The sequence below is a fragment of the Acipenser ruthenus genome, chromosome 6 (assembly GCF_902713425.1).
Source record: "Acipenser ruthenus chromosome 6, fAciRut3.2 maternal haplotype, whole genome shotgun sequence".
In the NCBI taxonomy this organism is placed as follows: domain Eukaryota; kingdom Metazoa; phylum Chordata; class Actinopteri; order Acipenseriformes; family Acipenseridae; genus Acipenser; species Acipenser ruthenus.
Window position 1 is genome coordinate 32,087,694 of NC_081194.1, and position 24,857 is coordinate 32,112,550.

General features: G+C 35.9%; 1 protein-coding gene across 2 annotated transcripts in view; it reads left to right on the forward strand.

The window, feature by feature from the left end:
• ehd3 (EH-domain containing 3) overlaps positions 1 to 24,857 on the forward strand; it is a 43,007-nt gene continuing 18,150 nt past the window's right edge. The window contains exons 1-4 of one of the 2 annotated variants that reach the window (XM_034019022.3): positions 1 to 848; positions 2,517 to 2,693; positions 11,635 to 11,732; positions 23,957 to 24,001. In XM_034019022.3, the coding sequence (XP_033874913.1) occupies positions 625 to 848; positions 2,517 to 2,693; positions 11,635 to 11,732; positions 23,957 to 24,001 (544 nt within the window). In that variant the 5' untranslated portion in view covers positions 1 to 624. The remainder of the gene's footprint in view (positions 849 to 2,516; positions 2,694 to 11,634; positions 11,733 to 23,956; positions 24,002 to 24,857) is intronic. The other variant, XM_034019023.3, reaches the window with a different exon arrangement.

Consider the following 24,857-nt stretch of genomic DNA (forward strand, 5'->3'; position numbering starts at 1 on the left):
GGAGCGTTGCCAAGAGTTGGGCATTTCCTGTCAGGTCAGTTTCCTGAAAGACTGGTATTTAAATAAACCGCAGTAAGGAGCCGCAGTACCTGTGGTCTACTGAGATTTTGTGCAGCAGTAGGACATCATTTTACAATACATTTGCCTTTCATTTGATGAAATACGTGTAATTTTATATCCAGTATTTTAGATCGAGAAGAAATAATTATTTTGCCGCTTCAGTATTTCAATGTAAGAAGAGATAAAGTGATTTGTTTGTGTTGGTTCTCCACAGGTTATGAATGAAACGCTTGCATTTTTATGTTTAAATTGATTTTTTACTAATTTTACTGACGACATTGCAGTGGTCCCTTTAATAAAGCTGAATGCATTTTTCAAGCTTTTTCTTTTAAACGATTTCGGTTAACCGCGGAGAAGCACTTCTTTTTCTACTGCTTTTTCTAAGCATCTCTACTGAAGCAAAACAAATACATTTATATTTTACATGAAATATTGTAGATTGGCCTCAAAAAAAAAAACAACAACAACAACAAAAACCATAGTACATAATTTTGTTTTATTTACTGCATAATTCAAGCGCATTTTTAAATCAAGTGAAAGGTATACACGAGATTACACTGCATCATGTTCAGCTGGTTGGGTAATGATGACAGGAGGAAGGATCCTGAGGTGTTTCAGACTGTCAGCGAAGGGCTCAAGAAGCTCTACAAGACCAAGTTGCTGCCCTTGGAGGAACATTACAAATTTCACGAGTTCCACTCGCCAGCCTTGGAAGATGCTGATTTTGACAACAAGCCCATGGTCCTGCTGGTTGGTCAGTACTCCACTGGAAAGACCACCTTCATCCGGTAATGTATTAATTCAAGATTGTTAACAACGTTTAATAAAATACAATGTAATTAACCTCTATTTAATCACAACATGTAAACCAATTGACAATCTTTAACAACTGACCTGCAGTAGACAACTTACAGGCTCCAGGTATAGTAGTGCATTTCAAGGTTTAACACATTTTTTTCAATAGTAATTTGACCCAAACAACTGATAATGACAACATATTTCTGTTCAAAATCAATGCATTCCACATTCAACCTTAGTTGCAGACTGAAGTCGAACAATCCGGGCAAAACAAGCGAAATTGTTAGATTTGCTCCTGTAAGGAGTTCTATGAGTCACCAGATTTTGTGGTGGCATATTTCCCAAGACAAGTTTAGTGCTTGAACGTAATCAAATTCCAGTCTCATCCGCAGTATCATTTAACATGGAATTAAAATACATATAAAATATCTATGCTTTACTGTGTACAGTTATATTTATACAGTAGCACATTTTCTTTTTGTTTTTTTTTGTCACGTTTCCAAAGAAAGACCATTTTAATATGTGCCTGTGTTTTGGTGTTAAACAGCTGACAAATAGCAACAATGTCCTTGCAAGTGTTACTTTATTCCCATTTAAATGTGTATTCATGACTGGGGAAGGTCTTAAGCAGCTCAGTGGTTTAATCTGTTTATGTTGCAAACAGTAACAAGAACATATGGAATAGTATACAGACTAAACCTAAACTGTTTCTTTTAATGTGTAATTTAAAATGCTTTAGCATGCAGGCCTATAGATTAAATTCTTCTGTAGAAAAAAATAGTACATTTCTAATTGACTTTATGTTTTGAGAGACATATTTTTATGCTCAGACCAAACTTAAGTCACCAACAAATGTAATATATTGGTACTAGGTTAAGGTGAAGTACAATGAAGACATACTGTGCAGTCTGCCTGCTTTTTACAAATGCATATTCACAGTAAGGTCCTATTGGTGATACTACACTGGAAGTAGTCTTGAAGACTCCTGTTAAATTGTACAGTAAGCCTAGTGCGATCAGCATGTGCCCTATAGTTTGTCAAAGAAAGCAATTGTTTAAAAATGTCCTACATTTCTCATAAAGCAGAAAGTGCTCTGAAATGACTATTTCTTGTGATTCCTGAATATTTTATTGAAATGACTATAAACTTTCAACAACTGGCCATCTAATTTAGAACTTCTTGAAGTGTGCGATATTACGTTGAGCACTGTGCAATAAATTAATATGTCTGTTTCAAGCATCTTTTCTTAATGTTGATCATGGTGGAACATACTTTCAAAACCACAACTTTAAGTACTGCATATTATTTTACAGTTCAGCTAACAGTGCTAAAACTAAACTACATTGATGTGGACAAATAGGTTGAAAGGTTGTTCTAAATTGAAACCTAACTTATTTTAGTACTACTTGAGAGGTTTAAAGGAATGGTGTGAAACATTGTGGCTGAATTGTAATAGATCTCAAATTAACCCTGAGAATAGCCATCTGTTCTCTTTTTGCAGTTGTCATTGTGCAGTACAAAGCACATGGTACTGAATTAACAAAACTTGCAGTTTAATAAAAGATTCAGAAATAACTGAAGTCACAGAAAAGTGCACACTAGTTTTAACGTCCAAGTGATTTTTCATGAAGTGCTGTATGCTTGTCTGATTTTACCAGGTACCTGTTGGAGCAGGAATTCCCTGGTATGAGAATTGGTCCAGAACCAACAACTGACTCCTTCATAGCAGTGATGCACGGTGATGTGGAGGGGATAGTCCCAGGAAATGCCTTGGTTGTAGACCCCAAAAAACCTTTCCGGAAGCTGAATGCATTTGGCAATGCATTTCTTAACAGGTCAGTTTAACATAATTTGTTTCTCTTCTTTCTGCACTGCATCTCAACATGTAGTTTAATTTTAAACTAAAATATAATTAATTGGTTACTTGGTGTGCTGGATGTGACTTGCAGCTATGCAAGTCCCATGGGCATGATCCAGCTTCAACTTTAAATTGCATAATCGACGACAGAACAGATTCTGATGTAATGGAACAATGCAGGACCTTTGTAAAGCCGGAGTTCCACAGGATCTATCTAGTCAAGACTAATAACCCTGCCCAAAATCTGTGTAACAGAAATCAGCAGTGCAGGAGTGGATTCTTGAGTATAGAGTTAATATTGGTCATAGTGGGATGCTCTTGGTATAACACTGACCCAGTTTCCCAGCAGCAACTGCCAATATCCACTGCTGGTTAAGTGATAGCATTAAAATGATTGGCTGCAGCTAGGGTCATGTGACCGATGCAGCCTTACACTAAATTAATTAATGATTCTGAACTTGGAGGTGCTAATATGCTGAGTTATTATTTTTCTCTAAATCTGTCTGTATACCTGGCTTTGAACTTTGTCTGTATACCTGGCTTTTGAACTTTGCACTTGTCTGTAGAATCTAAGTGTCGGCGCTGATATGCCTACCTGATTGCATTTAAATCATGTACCAATATGATCTTTCAACTCTGCCACCTCACCAGACAAGGTCAAAGCATTTGAAGCAATTCTTTAATGTTCTAAAACTAGTAAGAAACAACTTTAATATTTAGGTAAAAGCAGTTAACATTCTCAGTTGTTTCTCATTAGTTTTACAGCATGTTTTGTTTTTAATCTTTAACAATTGACATGATTAAAAACAAACAGCTGCAAATAGAGCGAAAACAGTACAAATAAAGTTGAAAAACCACAAACAAGCAGCTGTCAAATGAGAAAAATGGTTAAGGCATACAGAACAGGCTGTACATAGCATATCTGCTGTTGCAATTATTTCTGCTGACTGTGGTTATCAAGTACTGTACAGCAACTTCTGTTTCAGAAGATGTTTAAAACCACAAAAACTAATATAGTTATGTTTGTTCCTTAAACCCTAAGGGCAAGAATTGTTCTAAACTATATACATTAGGAAATGGCTAAACCATTGCGGCTGCTTAAGAGTCTGTGGCTATGTTTTGCGTGGTAATGTTCTTGTTTTTGTGTTTGTGTCTTTGTAAATGCATATTTATTTGATGTTTTATTTTTTCCTCAAATTCAGTGTGGGAAATTTGGGCTGCGTCTTAAATTCAAAGTAATATGGTAATATCTCTTTAGGGCCTGCACCGGCTTTTGAAGCCACACAATATTTGTTTCTACCCAGGCCAACTTACGTGTTGCACATGGCGGTGACATCTTATGCATATTTAGCTTTTTTAATGAGCAAGTGCATGTCAAAGAGCAGGCCTGGCAGATTTAATTAAATGGGCTTACTACTGTAATGTATTTCAAGCTCTAAGAACAAATACAGACGCTATAATTTCACAGGGAAGCCAAGGCCTCTCGTGGGTTCGATTGGCGCAATCCAGGCCTTGTTCCAACCAGTATTTAATTGTTTTTGAACCTGAGCGTGCAATTAAGTATTTTAAGGACCTGGTTGGAACATGGAGGCAGAACAACAGGACAAGCGTTGCATTTATCATCATCATGAATTTTGTAATGTTTCTTAAGGCTAAAAAGTAGTAGGTATACATCTGTAGTTTAGCTGTACTGTTGTCTATATGCTGCTCTGTAGTAACATGCTCTTCATTTGAGTGATTGCTTTCCATTAAGCTAGAAGGCTGATGTCGCAGTATGCGAGCGTTCCCTGAACATGCTATGCATTCTTAAAATTCTTTTACTAATGCATTTTCCAACTGTCTTTGAATTACTAGTTGCTTACTATATGAAAAATATAATTCTGTTGCCTGCTAATGCATGTGCTTTTATTTAGCCAGCAAAGGATTTAGCAGCTGGTTGGGCTCAGGAATGTATTCTGATAGGAGTGCAGTGAAATATATCATACAGTGTGATGCAGTGTACAGATGGTTCTAATAAAATTATGGTGCCGAACTGCTTTTAAAGCAGAAGCACATATCAGTGTTTAAGCTTTAAGTAACTTTCTGAGTTGCAAACTGAAAACCTTTGCAGGTTGGAATACAAGTGCTACTGAAGGACTGTGAGGTTGGAAAGGTTTGGCTAGGACATTTGTGTTAGAGGAAATTCTAAGTTTACAGCAATATCTTTTCCAGTTTATTGAAATATAATTCTAGTTACAGTATAAATAAAATAATTGCTAAATAAAAACACTTACTAGAGTTGGATCTGAATTGTTTGGAGTAGTTTTAATGTCACTTCCCAAACTCATATGCCGAATATATAATACAGTACCTTTCAGGGACAGAAGAACCCATAAAGCTATTACAAAACACCGCTGGCAATGCATTACATTGCCTACACCAGGGGTACTCAAGAAATCTTTTGTGAGGGCCGAATTTTCCAAAATAAACAAAAGTTCTGGAGGGCCGGACACACCCAAACATATTTCTCCAATTTGGCAATGGTCCTTTACAAATGCCGATTACATTTAAATAATTATGTACAAAGCAAGATTTCTTTTTCTCCTTCATAATATTTGTGAACTTGTACAATGTATGACTTTCTGCCAGTCTTAATAACTGATGTAGGTGTGAATCAGTCAAAGTACTGTGATGCATGGATTTCACTTGCTTCATTGAGGAAAAGGCACTTTTACAGCAATATGTGGATCCAAATAATGAAAAGTCCTTCAAAGCAGCATCCTTTATTATTGGGTATTTCTGGTCAGGAATCGGAGACCAAAATGCAAGGCTTGTTATGTCATTTCTCCCTTTAATGATGAGTCGTGTAGCAGGTCAATCCATTCCATTTGCACATCAGCTTTAGAGTAGCCCAACACTTCACATGCTTCTGATACTTTTGTTGAGTTGGCTGTATAAGCATCATCAATGCAATGAAGCAGAGGCACCAGGGTTTGAAAATCCTGAAAGCGAGAGAGACTTATATTTTTTTCTTTTATTACAAAAAAGTGCTGTCAAAACAAGAATGCTTCAACCAAAAAAATAATAATTTTGGCCAATGAAAATACGAGTCTCTTTACGATTCCGGCCAGTATTCCCGCCCTACATCAGACCTCAACAAGAACAGTGCTACTTCAAATATATCTGACTTTAATATTTAACAATGAAAATTAGCTCATAGCTAAATCGGGGTGCAATACATCTTATAACATGTCATAAATGTTAAAAATTGTGTGTTCTCCCTGTCAAATAGATAAATACATTTCCGATGGTACAAGTTATTTGATTTTAAGACCCTTTGTAAAGTTCTCATACTAAGTACAACTCCATTTAAATGACTCAAATACTGCAATATTTCTCCATGACTAAGGCCAAGGTTGAAAAAAAGTGATCTCTTTTCTACAGATCTGCCTTTCATATTTAGCTGACTGTCAAGATGTAACCGGTATGCAATGGAACAGCCTACTACATTTCACTAGTTTATTTATTTATTTAAATGTCACAGCACTTTTTGTTAAAGGTTTTTTTTGTGAGCCCACTTTTTGTAATAACGGAAAAAAAAAATTCCTTCAATTCCTTTTTTTTTCGGAGGCACAATACGTTTCTGTGGCTACGATATTCTTGCATCAGTACTGAGAAAAATACCAGCTTTTTCTAATATTTGAGAAAAGCATAACCCAAACAGGAAACGGTGCTGATATTTGCCAGTGTATACTTAACATTTAAATGCAAATTCCAATTCTAATAGCGCCTTTACTGTAGAAATTGTTTTGTGAAAATACTAACACAGATTACAAAATCTGAATCTTACATTTGCAGCAGTACAATTTACAAAAATGGACAACTTGGAAACAATTTAATGCAGCCCCAAATATACTCAGTATTTTTCGTCGTTTTACATCTGACTACCATTAAAACTGTATAAACCCTCTTGTCATGTTTTACTGTTAAAGTATGAAGTTAAATATTACTAGTTTTAAACACTACGATCTTAATTTTCTTTAAAAAAAAAAAAAAAAAAAAAAGCTATTTTACTGGGGAAAAAAGGAAGTCACTGGCCAACAAAATAAACGTTGATTTGCTTGCAACCAGAAGGCACGTGATCTGCAGTCGCCTAGGCAATGTAATTGACCAAAAAAAAAATTCTCATTAAATTAGGTCAGATTTTATGAGATTGTATATTTGTAACATAATCCATCTTTCCAGGTGGAGTCTTCATTGTTTGTGTTGTCAGTAATAAGAAACTGGATCATGCAAATGTTTCTGGGAGCCCATCCAGGCATTATCAGAGCTGGAAGGATCATTTTATTGAGTTTTTTGAGAGCTTTGCATGAACTGGAACTCCAGAAGCTACTGTACTGCGACAGTTTGTGGTAGTGGCTGTTTTAATATGATCTGGTTAAGATGGTCCAAGAAAAAACCTTGTCTAGGATTTTACATACCTGTTGGTTACCACTATGACACAAATAAATGTTTGTTCAAATTCTCAGCTCAGCAGCAGCTGCTGGAATTTCCATCTCCAAACTTTGCTCCTGTAAATCTGCTCAAGTAATTTGGCTCCCGCGCAGGGCTGTACACACGGTGCGACCAAAAGTTGTTCGTGAAACCATCAGTTTTGTTTTATGCGCATGTGTACAACCAGTGATTTCACAACCTCAAAATATGATTCAAAATTAAGTTTGCCAGCTACTGTACAAATATCAACTCATCTGAATAACAAAAATAGGTTTTCAGAGAAGTTTTGAACCCCGAAATATTGTATAAAGCCAAAACAAAAAGTAAATGTAGCAGTTTCTTTTTAGTTTCTCATCCCATATCCAGTAAGGCTTGTCCAGCTTTTATTTTATGTACAGTATTGGAAGATGTAAAAATGGTGATTCCTAGGATGTCTCCAGATAATGAAATATGTAATAATATGTAGTAATACAAGCATTTTTTTTTAAATGTACGCATTTATTCATAGTACAGTACAGCATCACATATCCGACCCCCTGTGGACTGAGGTATAGGCGGATATGTGAAAAAGTCGGATTTGTGAACATCTATAGAAAAAGCATTTACACATACATAAATGGATTAGTGAACAAAAACAGGCAAACTGCTTTAAACATGGGGAAATGTTTTGCTTTAAAAGTAAGCAAACGTAAACAAGATTAATTAGGCTAAAAAATACACAGTGTTGCTATGCGGTTTGCTATAAGCCATCTCCACGCAAAGCTTTTAAAAAAAATAAATAAAAGAATATATACAAAACAAACGTTAAATGTACAGTAACCTGCAACTGATGGCTTCTTTCTTAACTCTAGAAGTCCCTGCCTCCCTGGTTCTGCTTTCTTAATATCTCTGTCACGGTACTTTGCGCTCTTTCTTGATATTGCCAACAGCCGATAAGCAGCTCGATTTGAATATTGTTTTGGCTGTTTTAAACAAACGGCCGGTAAGCATTGCGTTTGTGAAGCTTGCTTTGTTTAATTCAAATGCATTTAAAATCTACAGCAACACGCTGCCAATATCTGCAAGCATGCTCTCCATCATATAAACACATTGCACAAAACTGGTGTATTGAAACCTCAGTGCTTCACGCAGCTGACTGACATACGCACACAGCCCACCTCTCTTTAAGCGGAATGCACCAAAAGGCTGATTGCTATTACGTTTTCTTTCTGTTTCCATCGCGGAAGCTGCATTTGCTACCAACGCCATTACTCCCATAGCCTACTTTTTTAACATTTATTTATTTAGCGAGTAATGTCCTTTTTTTTGTTAAATATTTCAACAGAACACATTTTCAGTGATGTGGTATACTAACATACTGAACATATATAGAAAGCAGTGTGGTCCATTGGTTAAAGTCCAGGGCTTGTAACCAGGTCACCGGTTCAAATCCCACCTCTGCCACTGACTGACTCACTGTGTGCCCCTGAGCAAGTCACTTAACCTCCATCCTGCGGATGAGATATTAAATCAACGTCCTATTGTAAGTGACTCTGCATATAATGCACAGTTCACAGCCTACCTCTGTAAAGCGCTTTTGTGGTGGTCCACTATGAAAGGTGCTCTATATATATATATATATATATATATATATATATATATATATATATATAGATCTTATTGGGTTTTTTTTTTTCCCCATAATAATATATCAGACTAGGGATGCAACGGTTGTGATTTTCAGAAACCGTAATTTGCATAAAATTCCGAAACTGATACTGGAACTCATCGCACACTTTTCTGCATGTAGACGGTTCATATTAACATCCCTTAACACCATTTTTGGAATTTAAATTTAAATTGCTTTGCATATGTTTAAGAGAAAGAGCTGTGCTTTCCTGTCTTTTCCTAAATATATACACTAATTACCCTAACAAAGAAAGAATCGTGTAGCTACAAAAATTAGTGAGATAAAATACTGTCAAACCTATTTCCGACCCGGAGAGGTCAAATTAACTGATACATAAAACATATTATAACAGTGAAATGTTGTGGTATTATTTGTGTTTATCAGCCATGTATTGAAGTTTGACTGTCAGCCTGCATTCCTCAAGTGAGCGCTGTGTTGACATTTCTATTGTTTCAATGAGCCTCCTGATAGCCTATTTATTTACAATGTTTCGGTTGTGTAGATGCTTTATACAACGTTCCTGAATAAAACTACAACTTATATTCAATTGTTTGTCCTTTTCATTATAATATTTATGTTGTTTTTAATACACTGGTCAAATTGACTGGTCGTGTTCTAGGTATTATTATTATTATTATTATTATTATTATTATTATTATTAAAAATTTGTGTTATTATGCACAGGTCACCACTAACCTTGTATTATTATTTATTTTTATTTAGTTTTTGCTTTTAAAACAGTCCGACTAACTTGACAGAACATGCTTTATAAATATGGCTCATAATCTTCAAAATGATGTATGAGCTTGGAAATGTTGAGATGAGTCATATATAATACAAATGTATTGCTGGCTTTGTTTTACAACATATAGAATTGTAGGACCTCAATAATATTTTTGTTTGTTTGGTGAATCTCCACAAAACTTCACTTTATGCGTATATAAAGACCTTATTCTTGTCACGGACTTGTGATACAGAAGAATTTACTGAACAAATGTTGTTTGTCATAAAAACAAACACATTTTTCATTTAAATGCTGGATGTGTAGACTGCATGTACGGTCCGGTTTATTTTTGCTTATTAATAAACCTATTTTTATGCAACTTGCATAATCGGAAAGAAAATGTCTCTGTGCTGCTAAATGCACCACCTGCAAGCCACCCAGGCATTGTCTTTCTTCTGGATGTAGTCATTCATTTTGCAATCATATAATAATGGATACTGCTGCACCTCATAAATTAACCTTTCGTCATCCATGAACTAGTTTTGAGGCTTGACGTATGAGTGATACAATAACACTGTATTAAGTTTATTTGTCGTAGTCTTTAAAAAAAAAAAAAAAGTGTAATAATAGTATGTCCATTTCATTTTACCAAAAACCCACTAGATGTCAAAAACAGATGAAAGGGTTGATAAAAAAAACGAACCATAACTGAGTTGCATCCCTATGTCGGACTAATGCAATTTTAATGCCAGCAATTTACTCAGACAGCATCAATGATGATTTTATTGTTGATGATGTAAAGTGCCCTAGTCTCTGCAACTGAGTCAGAGTTTATACTGTATTGGTCTTCAAGAGTGTTGAACTCGGTTTGTAATAGTTACTTTGTTGTTACACGATTGTGTGGGTTTTTCTATTTGTCAGTGTGCACCTAGAGGCCTGAACTGAGGGATGCAGTATTTGACCTTATCAACTGTACAATGAAAATGTTCTAGAAGACCAAATTACAAAGAATGACCAAAAGAAATAGTTTCTGTTGATGATTGATTTAAAAAAAAAAAATAATAATAATAATACACCCAATATAAACTACCGGTATTTGGAACAGAAGTAAACAGAAGCTGAATATAAAGAATTGAAGTTGTCTGTTTTGTTGATGCAAGTATTAAACTCCACAGGTGCTGTGTAAAAAAGGAAAAAAAATAGATGTTTAACATAAATGTTGGTACTGCTACTGTGTACTTATTTTTGCAAAACTATTTCTGTAATTTGCGCATAAGAAGAGTACATCCCTGCCACAAGAAATCAACAACAACTAGGGCATGGACTTTGACTAACTTATAATAACCATTATCGACCAGGTAATTACTGATATTTAAAATAAAAATGTAATCATGATATATTGTATAACCATAGTATTTGAATGTTGGTATTTTCAGAACACTAAATTCCTGGTGTTGGTCACACCACAGTCAATCTGACCTTTCAGCTTGTATAAAAACCTTTTGAATAACAACCTTTTAAAAAATAAAACTTGCAAGTACCTCATTTAGGATTTTTTTGTTTCACAGACTTTTTCACTGTCAAAACATTGGTGTAGTCCATGTATAGTATAGAGTTGTTGTTTGCTGGTATTACTTTGGCTGGCCAAAAAAATGACAAAGACCCATTGTCACAGCACATAGAGGTCTATTGGATCACATGACGTGCTTTGTGACCATGGGAAATGTGCATACATTGCAGATAAGGGGATTTTCTCATTACATTTTCGGCCATTCAATGTAAAGTCTAAAACTGCACATGAAGTGGATCTGTAATGTTGTGGCAGATCAATGCTTTTTACCAGGGTCTAAGGGAAAATAATCCAGAAAATGAAATGATCTACTACAAAGTAAGGGACTTGCAAGAAATTTTGCAAAAAATGTTTGTTAGAAGTCTTGGTTATTACAGTATTATACCTAATCATAAACTATCCCCTTAAGTGGGTATGACTTCTAAATGAGAATTGTTTGCATGTTATGCACTTACTTAAGCAAAGTTCTTTGTGTCCTATAGGTTTGTGTGTGCCCAGCTCCCAAACCCAGTGCTGGAGAGCATCAGTATCATTGACACACCAGGTATCCTGTCTGGGGAGAAACAGAGGATCAGCAGAGGTACGTTTCTTTCCACTTATGGGGAAAAAAAACACCAAGAATCTAGTACTGGGTTATTTTGCGGGCCTGGCATATAGCATCAAAAATAATTTGGTACAACTGCGGAGTGGGAAGCCTGCAGACATACTGTTTTATCCTAAGGCAGGTCGCCATAAAGCCACGAGGTACAAGCAGACCCAGGAACAGTATATTCCTGTTGTAACACTTTTTCTGTATAAGGCATGGTGTTCTTGAGTAGATTTTTCATTCATTCTATCACCCTCTGTCGCGCTATTCTAGCAACATTCTTGTATGAGAAACTTAAGTCAAAAAGTCTCACCCTTAATACATATCTAACAAAAAAATGGGGTCCATTGCTTTATGTGCACAAATTTAAAATGTTAGAAAAAGGCAGTGTACTTTTATATAATACTGTATATTAGATCTGTTTGTTACCAGAGACACCAGCTGCTGGCAGATCTCTCTTATCCTCCAGGAACGTAATATTGCAGATGAAAAATAAACCAACATAAAATGAAATTGAAGACCCAAGTGCAAGGCAGGCATTTTATGGCTCTGGTACTCTAGTCTTGCAAGGACGTCAGGCCCCTGCAGCAGGCAGATACGACATTAGGAGGAGAGCAAAACAAATTCTGTGCCAAAATTCTGTCTGCACTGTAGCTCTCTGCATACGAGACCAGGCACCTGCCTCGAGGACCCCCTTCTGATCCACTACTTGATGTAACAGAGATGTGTTACTTGTTTATTCATCTTGTACTCTGCAATCCACAATCTATTAATCTCTAACTATTTATTCAACATCACTGCATTGTATTTATAGTACTAAATGGTCAATTTGGAAATGTGTTCACAGTACACGGAATCACAATGCAATTAAATTAATGTATACCATCTATATTTATTTAAAATGAATCAGTCTAATATTTGTCAACATGATTCAGTTTCTTATACTTTTATCTCATAGAAAGTGCAGTCAATAATAATCCAAACCTTACATGTTGATTTTCTGGGAAGTGAAGTCATTTATATTTGATTGTCTACCTATATTTTGAACAGGTTGTTACTGTATTGGGATAACAACCTTTTCAGCAAACACTTTGTGACCATACAGCCCATAACCACTTTTTAAGATGATTGTTCCATTTACTACATGCACTGAAACCAAATGAAACAATACTGTGTGTGTGTGCTCGCTCTCTCGCTCTCTCTCTCTAGATATATAGATATAGATATAGATATATAGCTATATATATATATATAGATATAGATATATGGATATATATATATACAGTGCCTTGCAAAAGTATTCAGACCCCTGACCAATTCTCTCATATTACTGAATTACAAATGGTACATTGAAATTTCGTTCTGTTTGATATTTTATTTTAAAACACTGAAACTCAAAATCAATTATTGTAATGTGACATTGGTTTTATGTTCGGAAATATTTTTAAGAAAAATAAAAAACTGAAATATCTTGCTTGCATAAGTATTCAACCCCTGTGCTGTGGAAGCTCCCAGTTTACACCGATGAAAGAAATTGCCCTAACGAGGACACAATTACCTTACCATTGGCCTCCACCTGTGAACCATTAAAGTTGCTGTCACATTTTCTGGATAAAAACCCCACTGTTGAAGGATCATTGGTCAGGCTGTGAATCTGGAGGAAAATGAAGACCAAAGAGCATTCTACAGAAGTTAGAGATAAAGTAATACAAATGCATAGATTAGGGAAAGGGTACAAAATAATATCCAAGTGTTTGGATATCCCAGTGAGCACAGTTGGATCAATAATCAGGAAGTGTAAGCTGCATCACACCACCCAGGCACTGCCAAGATAAGGCCATCCCTCAGAACTCAGCGCTCAAACAAGAGGGAGACTTGTGAGAGAAGCCACAGAGAGGCCAACAATCACTTTGAAGGAGCTACAGAGTTCAGTGGCTGGGAGTGGAGTAATGGTGCACCAGTCAACCATATCAAGAGCTCTGCATAACACTGGCCTGTATGGGAGGGTGGCAAGAAAAAAGTACCATCTGAAAGCACGTCTGGAGTTTGCCAGAAAGCATGAGAGTGACCCAGCTGCGATGTGGGAAAAGGTTTTGTGGTCAGGTGAGACCAAGATAGAGCTTTTTGGCCAAAACTCAAAGCGCTATGTGTGGCGCAAACCTAACACTGCCCATGCCTCAAGACACACCATCCCTACAGTGAAGTATGGTGGTGGCAGCATCATGCTGTGGGGATGCTTCTCATCAGCAGGGACTGGGTATCTTGTTAAAATTGAAGGAAGAATGGATGGAGCAAAATACAGGGAAATACTGCAAGAGAACCTGCTTCAGTCCGCTAAAAAACTGAAGCTTGGGAGGAAATTCACCTTTCAGCAGGACAATGATCCCAAGCACAAGACCAAAGCAACATTGGAGTGGCTCAAGAACAAAAAGGTGAATGTCCTACAGTCGCCCAGTCAAAGTCCTGATCTCAATCCCATTGAGAATCTGTGGCACTATTTGAAAATTGCGGTCCACAAGCGTCATCCAACCAACCTGAACAACCTGGAGCAAATCTGCCAAGAAGAAAATCACTCAGACACTGTGTGCAAAGCTGGTACATACTTACCCCAAAAGACTTAAAGCTGTTATTGCAGCGAAAGGTGGCTCTACCAAATATTAATGTGTGGGGGTTGAATACTTGCAACAATGCAAGCAAGATATTTCAGTTTTTCATTTTTCTTAAAAATATTTCCCAACATAAAACCAATGTCACCTTACAATAAATGATTTTGTGTTTCAGTGTTTTAAAATAAAATATCAAACAGAACGAAATTTCAATGTACCATTTGTAATTCAGTAATATGAGAGAATTGGTCAGGGCTCTGAATACTTTTGCAAGGCACTGTATTTAAAAAGTGAGTGCGTATGTGTGTGTGTGTGTGTGTGTATATATATATATATATATATATATATATATATATATATATATATATATATATATATATATATATATATATATATATATATTATATATTATATATTATATATATATATATATATATAATATATATATATATATATATATTATATGTAACTTGCCAAAAAGCTTGTTTTGACTCATCTGACCAAAGGACATTCTCCCAGAAGGATTGTGGCTTGTCAATATGCATTTTAGCAAATTCCAGTCTGGCTTTTTTATGTTTTTCTTTCAAAAGTAGAGTCCTCCTGGGTCTTCTTCCATGGAGCCCACTTTCGCTCAAAAAGCGATCAGAAACTGACGTACCTTCACCTTGGAGTTCAGCTTGTATCTCTTTGGCAGTTATCCTTGGTTCTTTTTCTACCATTTGCACTATCCTTCTGTTCAATCTGAGGTCGATTTTCCTCTTGAGGCCGCGCCCAGGGAGGTTGGCTACAGTTCCATGGACCTTAAACTTCTTAATAATATTTGTAACTGTTGTCACAGGAACATCAAGCTGCTTGGAGATGGTCTTGTAGCCTTTACCTTTACCATGCTTGTCTATTATTTTCTTTCTGATCTCCTCAGACAACTCTCTCCTTTGCTTTCTCTGGTCCATGTTCAGTGTGGTGCACACAATGATACCAAACAGCACAGTGACTACTTTTCTCCATTTAAATAGGCTGAATGACTGATTACAAGATTGGAGACATGTGTGATACTAATTAAAGAAACTAATTAGTTTGAAATATCACTATAATCCAATTATTTATTATCTTTTCTAAGGGGTACCAACAAATGTGTCCAGGCCATTTTAGAATATCTTTGTAGAATAAGCAATAATTCAACTCTCTTCACAGCTTCTTTGCTTTATTCTATGACATACCAAAGGCATGCAAGTATACATGATAAAACAGCTTTTAATTTCATCACTTTTCAGGAGGAATGAAGCATTATTTCAATGAGCTGTAAGGGTACCAACAAATTTGAGTACATACATACATACATACATACATACATACATACATACAGTACACCCTCACTATAATGCCGTTCATTATAACGAACCTTCAGTTCTAACGAACCTGACCCCTGGACCCCAAATAAAAAAATTAAAAAAATAAAAAAGATCATATAAATGTCCCGGTCTGTACTTACAGGATGCCACCTCCGCAATTAAGTCAACTGTTTTGTCTTAAGAAGTGTGTGCTGTGTAACTATGCTTCTAAAACGAAAATCATTTCATGTTGCAACAAAACTGGATACTATATTGATCGTTTGAAAAAAGGAGTAACACGGGCATGTCTCTGTCGTGAATGTAGGTTGTCTCTCTTTTGGCTTGTTCAGCAATCATGCGGCAAAGCAAAATTTGATTAAAGAAAAAACAACAACAAAAAACTTTGAGGATCTGATGAACATTTCATGTCGGGTTGATTTGGAATAAAAACTCACTTGGGGATTCTTGCATGTTGGATTAAGCTTTGGTGCACTTTTTAAACGGTTTATGTCAGATTGATTTTGAATAAAAGTTCAGCTTCAATTCAGGATTTTTGCTTTTTGTACTGCGTTTTAATTCTTTAACGAATAAGATAAAGCAAAGGTAGAATACTGCATACATGAGATGAACCAGTGCATGTAATTCTACTTTTATTCACAATCCCCTCTCATTTAATTACTCCAACAGTTTATCGTTCATTTTGATTGTACTTTCGCTATAATGAACCCCTCGATATAACGAACAAAATGCTTGGACCCCAACAGGTTTGTTATAGTGAGGGTGTACTATGTGTGTGTGTATATGTATACATGTATAGCTTGCATACTCCAACAGTTTAAGCGGGCATGGGGCACTGTACAATGAAAGCTATGAGAGTGTATCTGTATGGCTTTCTTCAGTTGTCTAAACATAACATACTGCACATCTGCAACTTGAGTCATTACACTGGACTTGGCACAATGGTTGTGAAAACCCATTTTCTCAAGCAGTGTATTTTAATTCATTTACTGTATAACTTTCTGTAAAATAGCAAGGGGGGACATACTTAAATGGCAGTATTTGGAGGCAATGCAGCTTTATATCAAGGACTAGAGTCCATAGTGTGGTGGAAGGATAGAGTTAAAGTTTAAAAAAAAAGTCTACGATCTAAAGAATATACAGAAAATTACTAGGAACTGGCAAGCAAGTTGTTATTAATCTGGGGCGTTAAAGAACGGGAGTGTAAAAGGTATTGTTTTGAATTGAAGATGCATCACACCAGATTAGTGCATCCTGTTCACATTTGAGGTGTTTTTATTAATATATAGCCACATTGGAGAAGATTTATCTCTGGTCCATTCTGGAATGAGGATGCAAATGCAATGGAAAACTTAATAGCACAGAAAACCTGTGGTGGTAGAAACAGCTACATGTATAGATACAACAACATGTTAATGTATATTAAAGAATGATTTTAACACCAGTAAAGTGAAGCAGTACAATAAATAAATAAATAAAATGGCATTTGGAGCTACTGCATGTTCAAACTTCTGCAATTTGGTGTGATAATCATTTGGTTTGGTTAATGATGGTTGTATATGCTTTAGCCTCAGTCAGATGTTTGTTTTGGATAATTTAAGATTTTAAAATCAATCCCCTCCAAGAATTTTTTGGTTCATCACATTTTTATTTTAGTTCAGGATACGCAAATATTTTAAATTCAAAACTATGCAGTGCTGCATCTTGGTACGTAGGTCACATGGACTGGCAGTTAGACAATTAAACTACAATAATTGCATGTATACAGTCGACCTTGGTTAACTCGACACCCCATGGGGATGCCATTTAGTGTTGACTTTTCCAAGGTGTCGAGTTGACCACGGGTGCACATGAGCCATGCCATTAACATGCATAAATGTCTAAGAGACACAAATGGCAAAATCATAGATGAAGAAAAAAAAAATAGCAAATATATTAAATGATTACTTTTCACAGGTTTTTACAAAGGAGGACACGGACAACATGCCCCACATGTCGACCTGTTCCTATCCAGTTTTAAATAACTTTAGCATAACAGAGGCAGAAGTGTTAAAAGGACTAGGAGCTCTTAAAATAAACAAATCCCCTGGGCCGGATGAGATCCTCCCAATAGTACTCAAAGAAATGAAAGAAGTTATTTACAAACATCTAACCAAGATCAGGCAATAGTCTCTTGACACAGGGGTTGTACCGATAGACTGGAAAATAGCAAACGTAATACCGATCCACAAAAAGGGAGACAAAACCTAACCAGGTAACTACAGACCAATAAGCCTGACTTCTATTATATGTAAACTTATGGAAACTATAATAAGATCCAAAATGGAAAATTATCTATATGGTAACAATATCCTGGGAGACAGTCAGCATGGTTGTAGGAAAGGGAGATCGTGTCTAACTAACCTGCTTGACTTTTTTGTGGATGCAACATTGAAAATGGATAATTGCAAAGCATACAACATGGTTTATTTAGATTTCCAGAAAGCTTTTGACAAAGTCCTGCATAAAAGATTAATTCTCAAACTGAACGCAGTAGGGATTCAAGGAAATGCATGCACATGGATTAGGGAGTGGTTAACATGTAGAAAACAGAAAGTACTGATTAGAGGAGAAACCTCAAAATGGAGCGAGGTAACCAGTGGTGTACCTCAGGGATCAGTATTAGGTCCTCTGCTATTCCTAATCTACATTAATGATTTAGATTCTGGTATAGTAATCAAACTGGTTAAATTTGCAGACGACACAAAAATAGGAGGAATGGCAAACACTGTTGCAGCAGCAAAGGCCATTCAAAATGATCTAGACCGCATTCAGAACTGGGCAGACACATGGCAAATGAAATTTAACAGAGAAAAGTGTAAAGTATTGCATGCAGGAAATAAAAATGTGCATTATAAATATCATATGGGAGATACTGAAATTGAAGAAGGAATCTATGAAAAAGACCTAGGAGTTTATGTTGACTCAGAAATGTCTTCATCTAGACAATGTGGGGAAGCTATAAAAAAGGCCAACAAGATGCTCGGATATATTGTGAGAAGTGTTGAATTTAAATCAAGGGAAGTAATGTTAAAACTTTACAATGCATTAGTAAGACCTCACCTAGAATATTGTGTTCAGTTCTGGTCACCTCGTTACAAAAAGGATATTGCTGCTCTAGAAAGAGTGCAAAGAAGAGCAACCAGAATTATCCTGGGTTTAAAAGGCATGTCGTATGCAGACAGGCTAAAAGAATTGAATCTATTCAGTCTTGAACAAAGAAGACTACGCGGCGACCTGATTCAAACATTCAAAATCCTAAAAGGTATAGACAATGTCGACCCAGGGGACTTCTTTGACCTGAAAAAAGAAACAAGGACCAGGGGTCACAAATGGAGATTAGATAAAGGGGCATTCAGAACAGAAAATAGGAGGCACATTTTTACACAGAGAATTGTGAGGGTCTGGAACCAACTCCCCAGTAATGTTGTTGAAACTGACACCCTGGGATCCTTCAAGAAACTGCTTGCTGAGATTCTGGGATCAATAAGCTACTAACAACAAAACCAGCAAGATGGGCTGAATGGCCTCCTCTCGTTTGTAAACTTTCTTATGTTCTTATATAAGTAACAGAACTCACACACTTAAAAGTATTACAGTATTTACAAGTTTATTCTTTTAGCAAAATGTCATTATGAAAACGGTTGAAAGAACTGCAGTGAATGAATCAATTGCAGTATACAGTACTGTACAAACTCAGTACAACTCATATAGTTTGATTGAAATAAGAATTAATAAAATAACTCCAGCGTTATTTTTACGAAACCAATCCAACCACAAACTGCGCACAAACTGTGGACTACTTTTAGTTATTGGCTTGTACTGTCTAATTTGATGGCTTAAATAGCAAAAATGAACAAATGTATATTCTACAGAATGGTGAACAAAACAATAATAAACAACTTAGTTTCACACAGAAATCAAGCATTGTCAATTGTTTCGCATGCTGACAAGCTTGTTATCCTGAATAACCTGAGCTTTAAAGCCAATTGAACAAGAACTAATTTTTCCCATTCCTATTGTGAACTGATGTTGTAACCACCTGCACTTAGCAGTTACGAATGAAAGATCAGAAGTCAGTCAAGTGAAACGAGTGTCATAGAATTCCGTCATGTGAAACGACAGTGTCGAGTTATCCACTAGTATTTTTAATATTTTTTCATCCCTTCAGTACCGGTAATAAGTCAAGTAAAGCATGGTGTCGAATAAAACAATTGAGGCAGGATGCATGTATTTTTATATGAAGAAAATCCGGGACCCAGACTGTCTGTCAAATTAAGCAAAGGTGTCGAGCTATCCACCAGTCGAGTTAACTGAGGTTGACTGTATTATTTTTTCCCCCTCCTTGGTTTGGAAGTGTGTTTGGCATGATTTCTTATCCTTGGACTGGGTCAGGCAACACATTTAATTAGCAAACCAGTGTCACAGACAAATATAGATTTGGTGTGGCTTTAGTGTGGTGTATGAGAAAGGTCTGTGCATTGTTGGCATAGCTGAAAGTCCAGGTTCTAGCAAACTGTGAAATGTTTAAATTGGGCACAGGGACACATTGGTGTGACATGCTTCAGGCCTAGTATCCATTTGGCAGTCTTCTGTTGATGGAACTGTTTTGCTTCAATAATAGTGTTTTATTATATTAATCACAGCGAATGTGTGGAGTTCTACATATTTTAAGGCTTTTACTCATTTCAATATAAATTGAGTGTGTCAGGTATGTAGTGCGTGGACTTCAATGGTATTTGTGCAATGGCCTGTTGACGTAAGAAGGCAAAGTAATTGAAGATGACTGGCTACGTTTTTGGAAGTTGGAAGTCTGGGGAATTAATTATGTACTTAAAAAAATAAAAAAGTGCCATCAATAGGGTATGTTTGTATTGTGTGTTTTAGAGGGCAATAAGAAACTGATTTCTTCAAGTGTGCTTCCTAGTTCCCGGTTGCAGATTAATAATTAGGATCCTACTACAAGTGAACCCTATAGTCTTTTGAGGGAAAGAAATTCATCCCTTGACATATTCAATCCAACAATACTTTAAAATTAAGCCAAACACTGCCTTAGATCAAGGGCTAGACTGTACCTGTGTTGAAATATTACACTATAGGGAATAAGCAATGTGCCCTTAAACAAACTGGAAACTATTTGTTTTTTGAGAAAGTAAAATGTCTAAAAGGCTGAATGAAAGTGGACACCAATGAACTATACATAATCACATATTGTATTTAATGAACACTACAATATCTGTTTATTTTGTGTGCTTAATGTATCCAAATAGCCGAGCGAGAACCAAACCGTGAAACTCCAGCCTCGCAATACATCCGAATCCAGCTGCGAGCCGAGCAGGGGCGGGGTTAAGGATTTTCATTATTATGTTGCATCAGTTTTGTAAAAAACACAAAATTCTACCAAATTTCTCATCCTTTACCTTTATTATATGAATATAAAGAAAAGAAAATGCGGAAAATAAAACAATTCTAAACATATTTTCAAAAATGTAGTCAAACAAAGTACTGTACAGCTGTACCATACATACAACTATGGCTTTCGTTGCACTCGTGCAGCTTCTTTTTTTAAAGCTCCCAAACAAAAAACAACTAGAAAAAACAACAACTATCCATTAAACAGGATATCTTTGGCAAATCATATTTTTAAAACCACCTTTTTCCCCCTTCAACAGAATTGAACTTTAGTAAGTCGATATAATCAGTAAAATTTGTGGCTTATAAAGAAATTCCAAAATATATTTACAAAATATAGTGATAAAAGATACAGCTGTACTGTTGGTCTATTAACTGAGTTAATTAATAACAATAATTAATGACTGTCTTTTGTTGCGTGTGACCGTAGCAGCACAGCTCAGCTCTGCAGTGGAAAAACAACCCTGGCTCCCCTTAAAGTGTATCTTGCAGGTCAAACACACCAATACATTTCTGTATAGATTTCATCAATAGAAATATTGTTTTTATGTGGTTAAAAAGTATTAATAAACAACAAAGATATGAATGATTTTGTGTGGTATGACCACACCCACTCAAAAATCATGCTGGCTGGAATAAAACCGGAAGTTACGTATGAAAAGGTAAACGCACATGGCGACTGCCGCTGAAAACATAGAAGATGAAGTCGAAGACCCAATTAATTTTAGGGAACAGGTGCCACAGCCTTACATTTTTTAACTGCTGGCGAAGCAGCAACTAAATGTGGATCGACAAGAAATAGAGTTTTGAATCCTTCAAACCTGTGGCGGATCGGCAACACTGCATGGTGAGTGTAATTTCCAAAATTGTAATGCGTTTGATTACCAATAATATACGCTTCAGTATCCTCTGTAATAAGTTTATATTAGTTTAGCGATTTATCTGCTATGGCCTATAATACCTATTTTTGTCATTTTGTCACAGAACAGCAGACGACTGACAGTGACACTGTGAAATCTTTTCAAAGACAATAAATTACAAACATTACAATAATGTACAGTAGACATAAGGATTGATAAGATGGCATTATAGAAGGCAGATAAGACAACTTCAGCAATGAATATGGAAAAATAAACGTGTCTTTACTCACCATTACGTCAGTGGTACAAATCTTCTGTTGCAGGAAAGTTCGGATAGTTGTTTGTAGTTCAGAAATACAGGTTTATATTCCAATATGGTAATGCCATAACAACCATTTACATGTTTTGTATCCTGATGATGCACACACAATAATTAAAGTCTCTATATAATTTTAAAAGTGAGTGCTGATATTAAGTAGGTTTCTGTCAAAAATAGTAATGTAACTGAAATACTGTACGTTATTTACTCGTTAGGTAAGCAAGGAAATTAAGAAACAGACAACCCACAGTCCACAAAACGATTTCCTCTGAGTGGTGGTTCAATAGCAGTTGTTTTGTTCCCGCCTGTGTTGTTTTAGGTGACACGAATCTTTCAGCAGCACGATAATTGCTGGATGAATCAGCTTTTCTGGTAACCATGATCTTAAAAATTACATCATAACTTCTTCGTAATCCCTTTGATACTTGACTCCTTTCAATCTACTGTTATCCACATGATCACTGCAGCTAGTTTTATCCATTTTCATTACTGTATACTGTACTCCATAAGCACTTTCGCAACAGCCTTGACTTGAAGGAGAGTTGTATTTTTCAAATCTTATTTTCATTACAAAAATCTATAATATATAATCTGTGTGTGTGTGTGTGTGTTCATGGTGGTTTCCTATAAAACCTAAATGATGATATTTTAAATTTATTTATTTATTTATTTATTTTTTACAAATTTGACATGCACTGAAGGTACCGCATCTGACTTCAACCTTACTCGTTGCTTGCTTCTAAGTCCCATGCTATATTCAAGTAAGTCGTCCTACAGATAGATAATCATTATCGAGAAAATGTGCACCACAAATGACAGAATTCTTTTGGTGAACGGATTTCGTGGTGAAGTCCTATCTTTTGACTTGTACAAACTGCACCCAGGAGCAAAATCCGGCACTCTTTTTCCCTCGAAAGGCATGCACCTGATGCCCTGACAGGTTGGAGTTTGTGCAACCCCTGCACACACACGTATTCACCATATTATTATTATTATTATTATTATTATTATTATTATTATTATTATTATTATTATTATTATTATTATTATTATTATTATTATTATTATTTATTATTTATTATTTTTTCTTATCTCACAAACCTGCAGGCCAGACATACAGGCTGAGAACTGTTTCCCTTTTGATACGTCACATGTGACATGTTACAAAAAGGTTGTGTTTTTGGTAGGCGTGGTCCGTGATCCACATTAATCACATTTTAGTTGCCTATAAAATGTTTTTTTGTTGTTTTTTTTAAATAATAATACTAATATTCTATATTAGTTTATTAACCGGTAATCTGTGCATATTTTTAATAAAGATAACTATCTTATAGCGGCTGTCCTGCATAGTAATACTAAAAAATCAATAGAATTGAAAAAAAAAAAAAAGCCCAATGGGAATTTTGTATTTTTAAAAGCATGTTTGTTATTATTTTTATTATAGTAAATGTAACACATTTTCAAAGAACGTCATCAATCCATGAAACATGAAAAATGTACCAAACGCACATCCCTAACTGGTGTATCTTAATTGTAATTAAACCAACATGTTATGTTTTATTTTCAAAGCCATCTTTTTGTTTATCCTTTTTCTCATTTTCTTCTTTCTTGCTATTTTCCTTTCTCCCCTGTCCAGCTCAAGAGGAGGGTTATAGCAGGCTCCGTAGATGCCCGTATGGAGGTATTTAAGAAAAAGGCAGTAATGGCTTATATGCCGTCATGGCATTTAATGATTGCAGCTTGCGAAAAGACATTTGAGCTGTTAGCGAAATGTCACTGCTGCATCTAGCAGGAACTGCCTCTAATAGCTGTCCCTTGATATTAACACTGAACTCCTCCCAGTCCAATAATACACTGCTCTAATGCAAGTCTATAGGATTCACTCTTGCAAGCTCCTGCTACTGTACTGGTACTTCTTGAATATTACACTTTTTACCATGGTTTATGATGTATCTGAATATATTAAAAAGTCCTGACAGTGCTAGTGTTGGAAAATCCTACATGGATTCTCTGTGGGGTCACATTCCAAAGATGTCAAATATTTCCCAGTACAGCTCAGCCGAGCTTCAATGAAAAGTAATGTGACTCGAATGTGCTTAACAATTACAAACCTTGAAACTGGGAGCTTGGTTGCACCCTCATGGCATGAAGTGGACTTGTTTAAAGAACAGGCAGACAAGTTACATTTCCATGTCATTGGAGAGTACAATGATTAACGTACTAATTGCATTTAACCTATTTCCTAATTTGACCAGTTGGATACAGGTACAGTATTGTCACTTACCAGTGGATTTGTGGTTCTCCTTAAAGGTAAGCAATTGATACAATCAAACTGTTGTCTAGTCATCTATAATTAGTATTTTGATGGTGTGCTTTAATTAAGCTACAGTAGCATCGCAATGCACTCTATTGTACCACACCCTAAAAAGCGGCTTTCTGAAGTGTAGTGGAAGAAATGCTAGATAACCCCCGTTGGGTTTGAGGGTGGGAAATGTGTTGCCCTCTTTACCCCACTGAAACCGTTTGCTTACTGAATA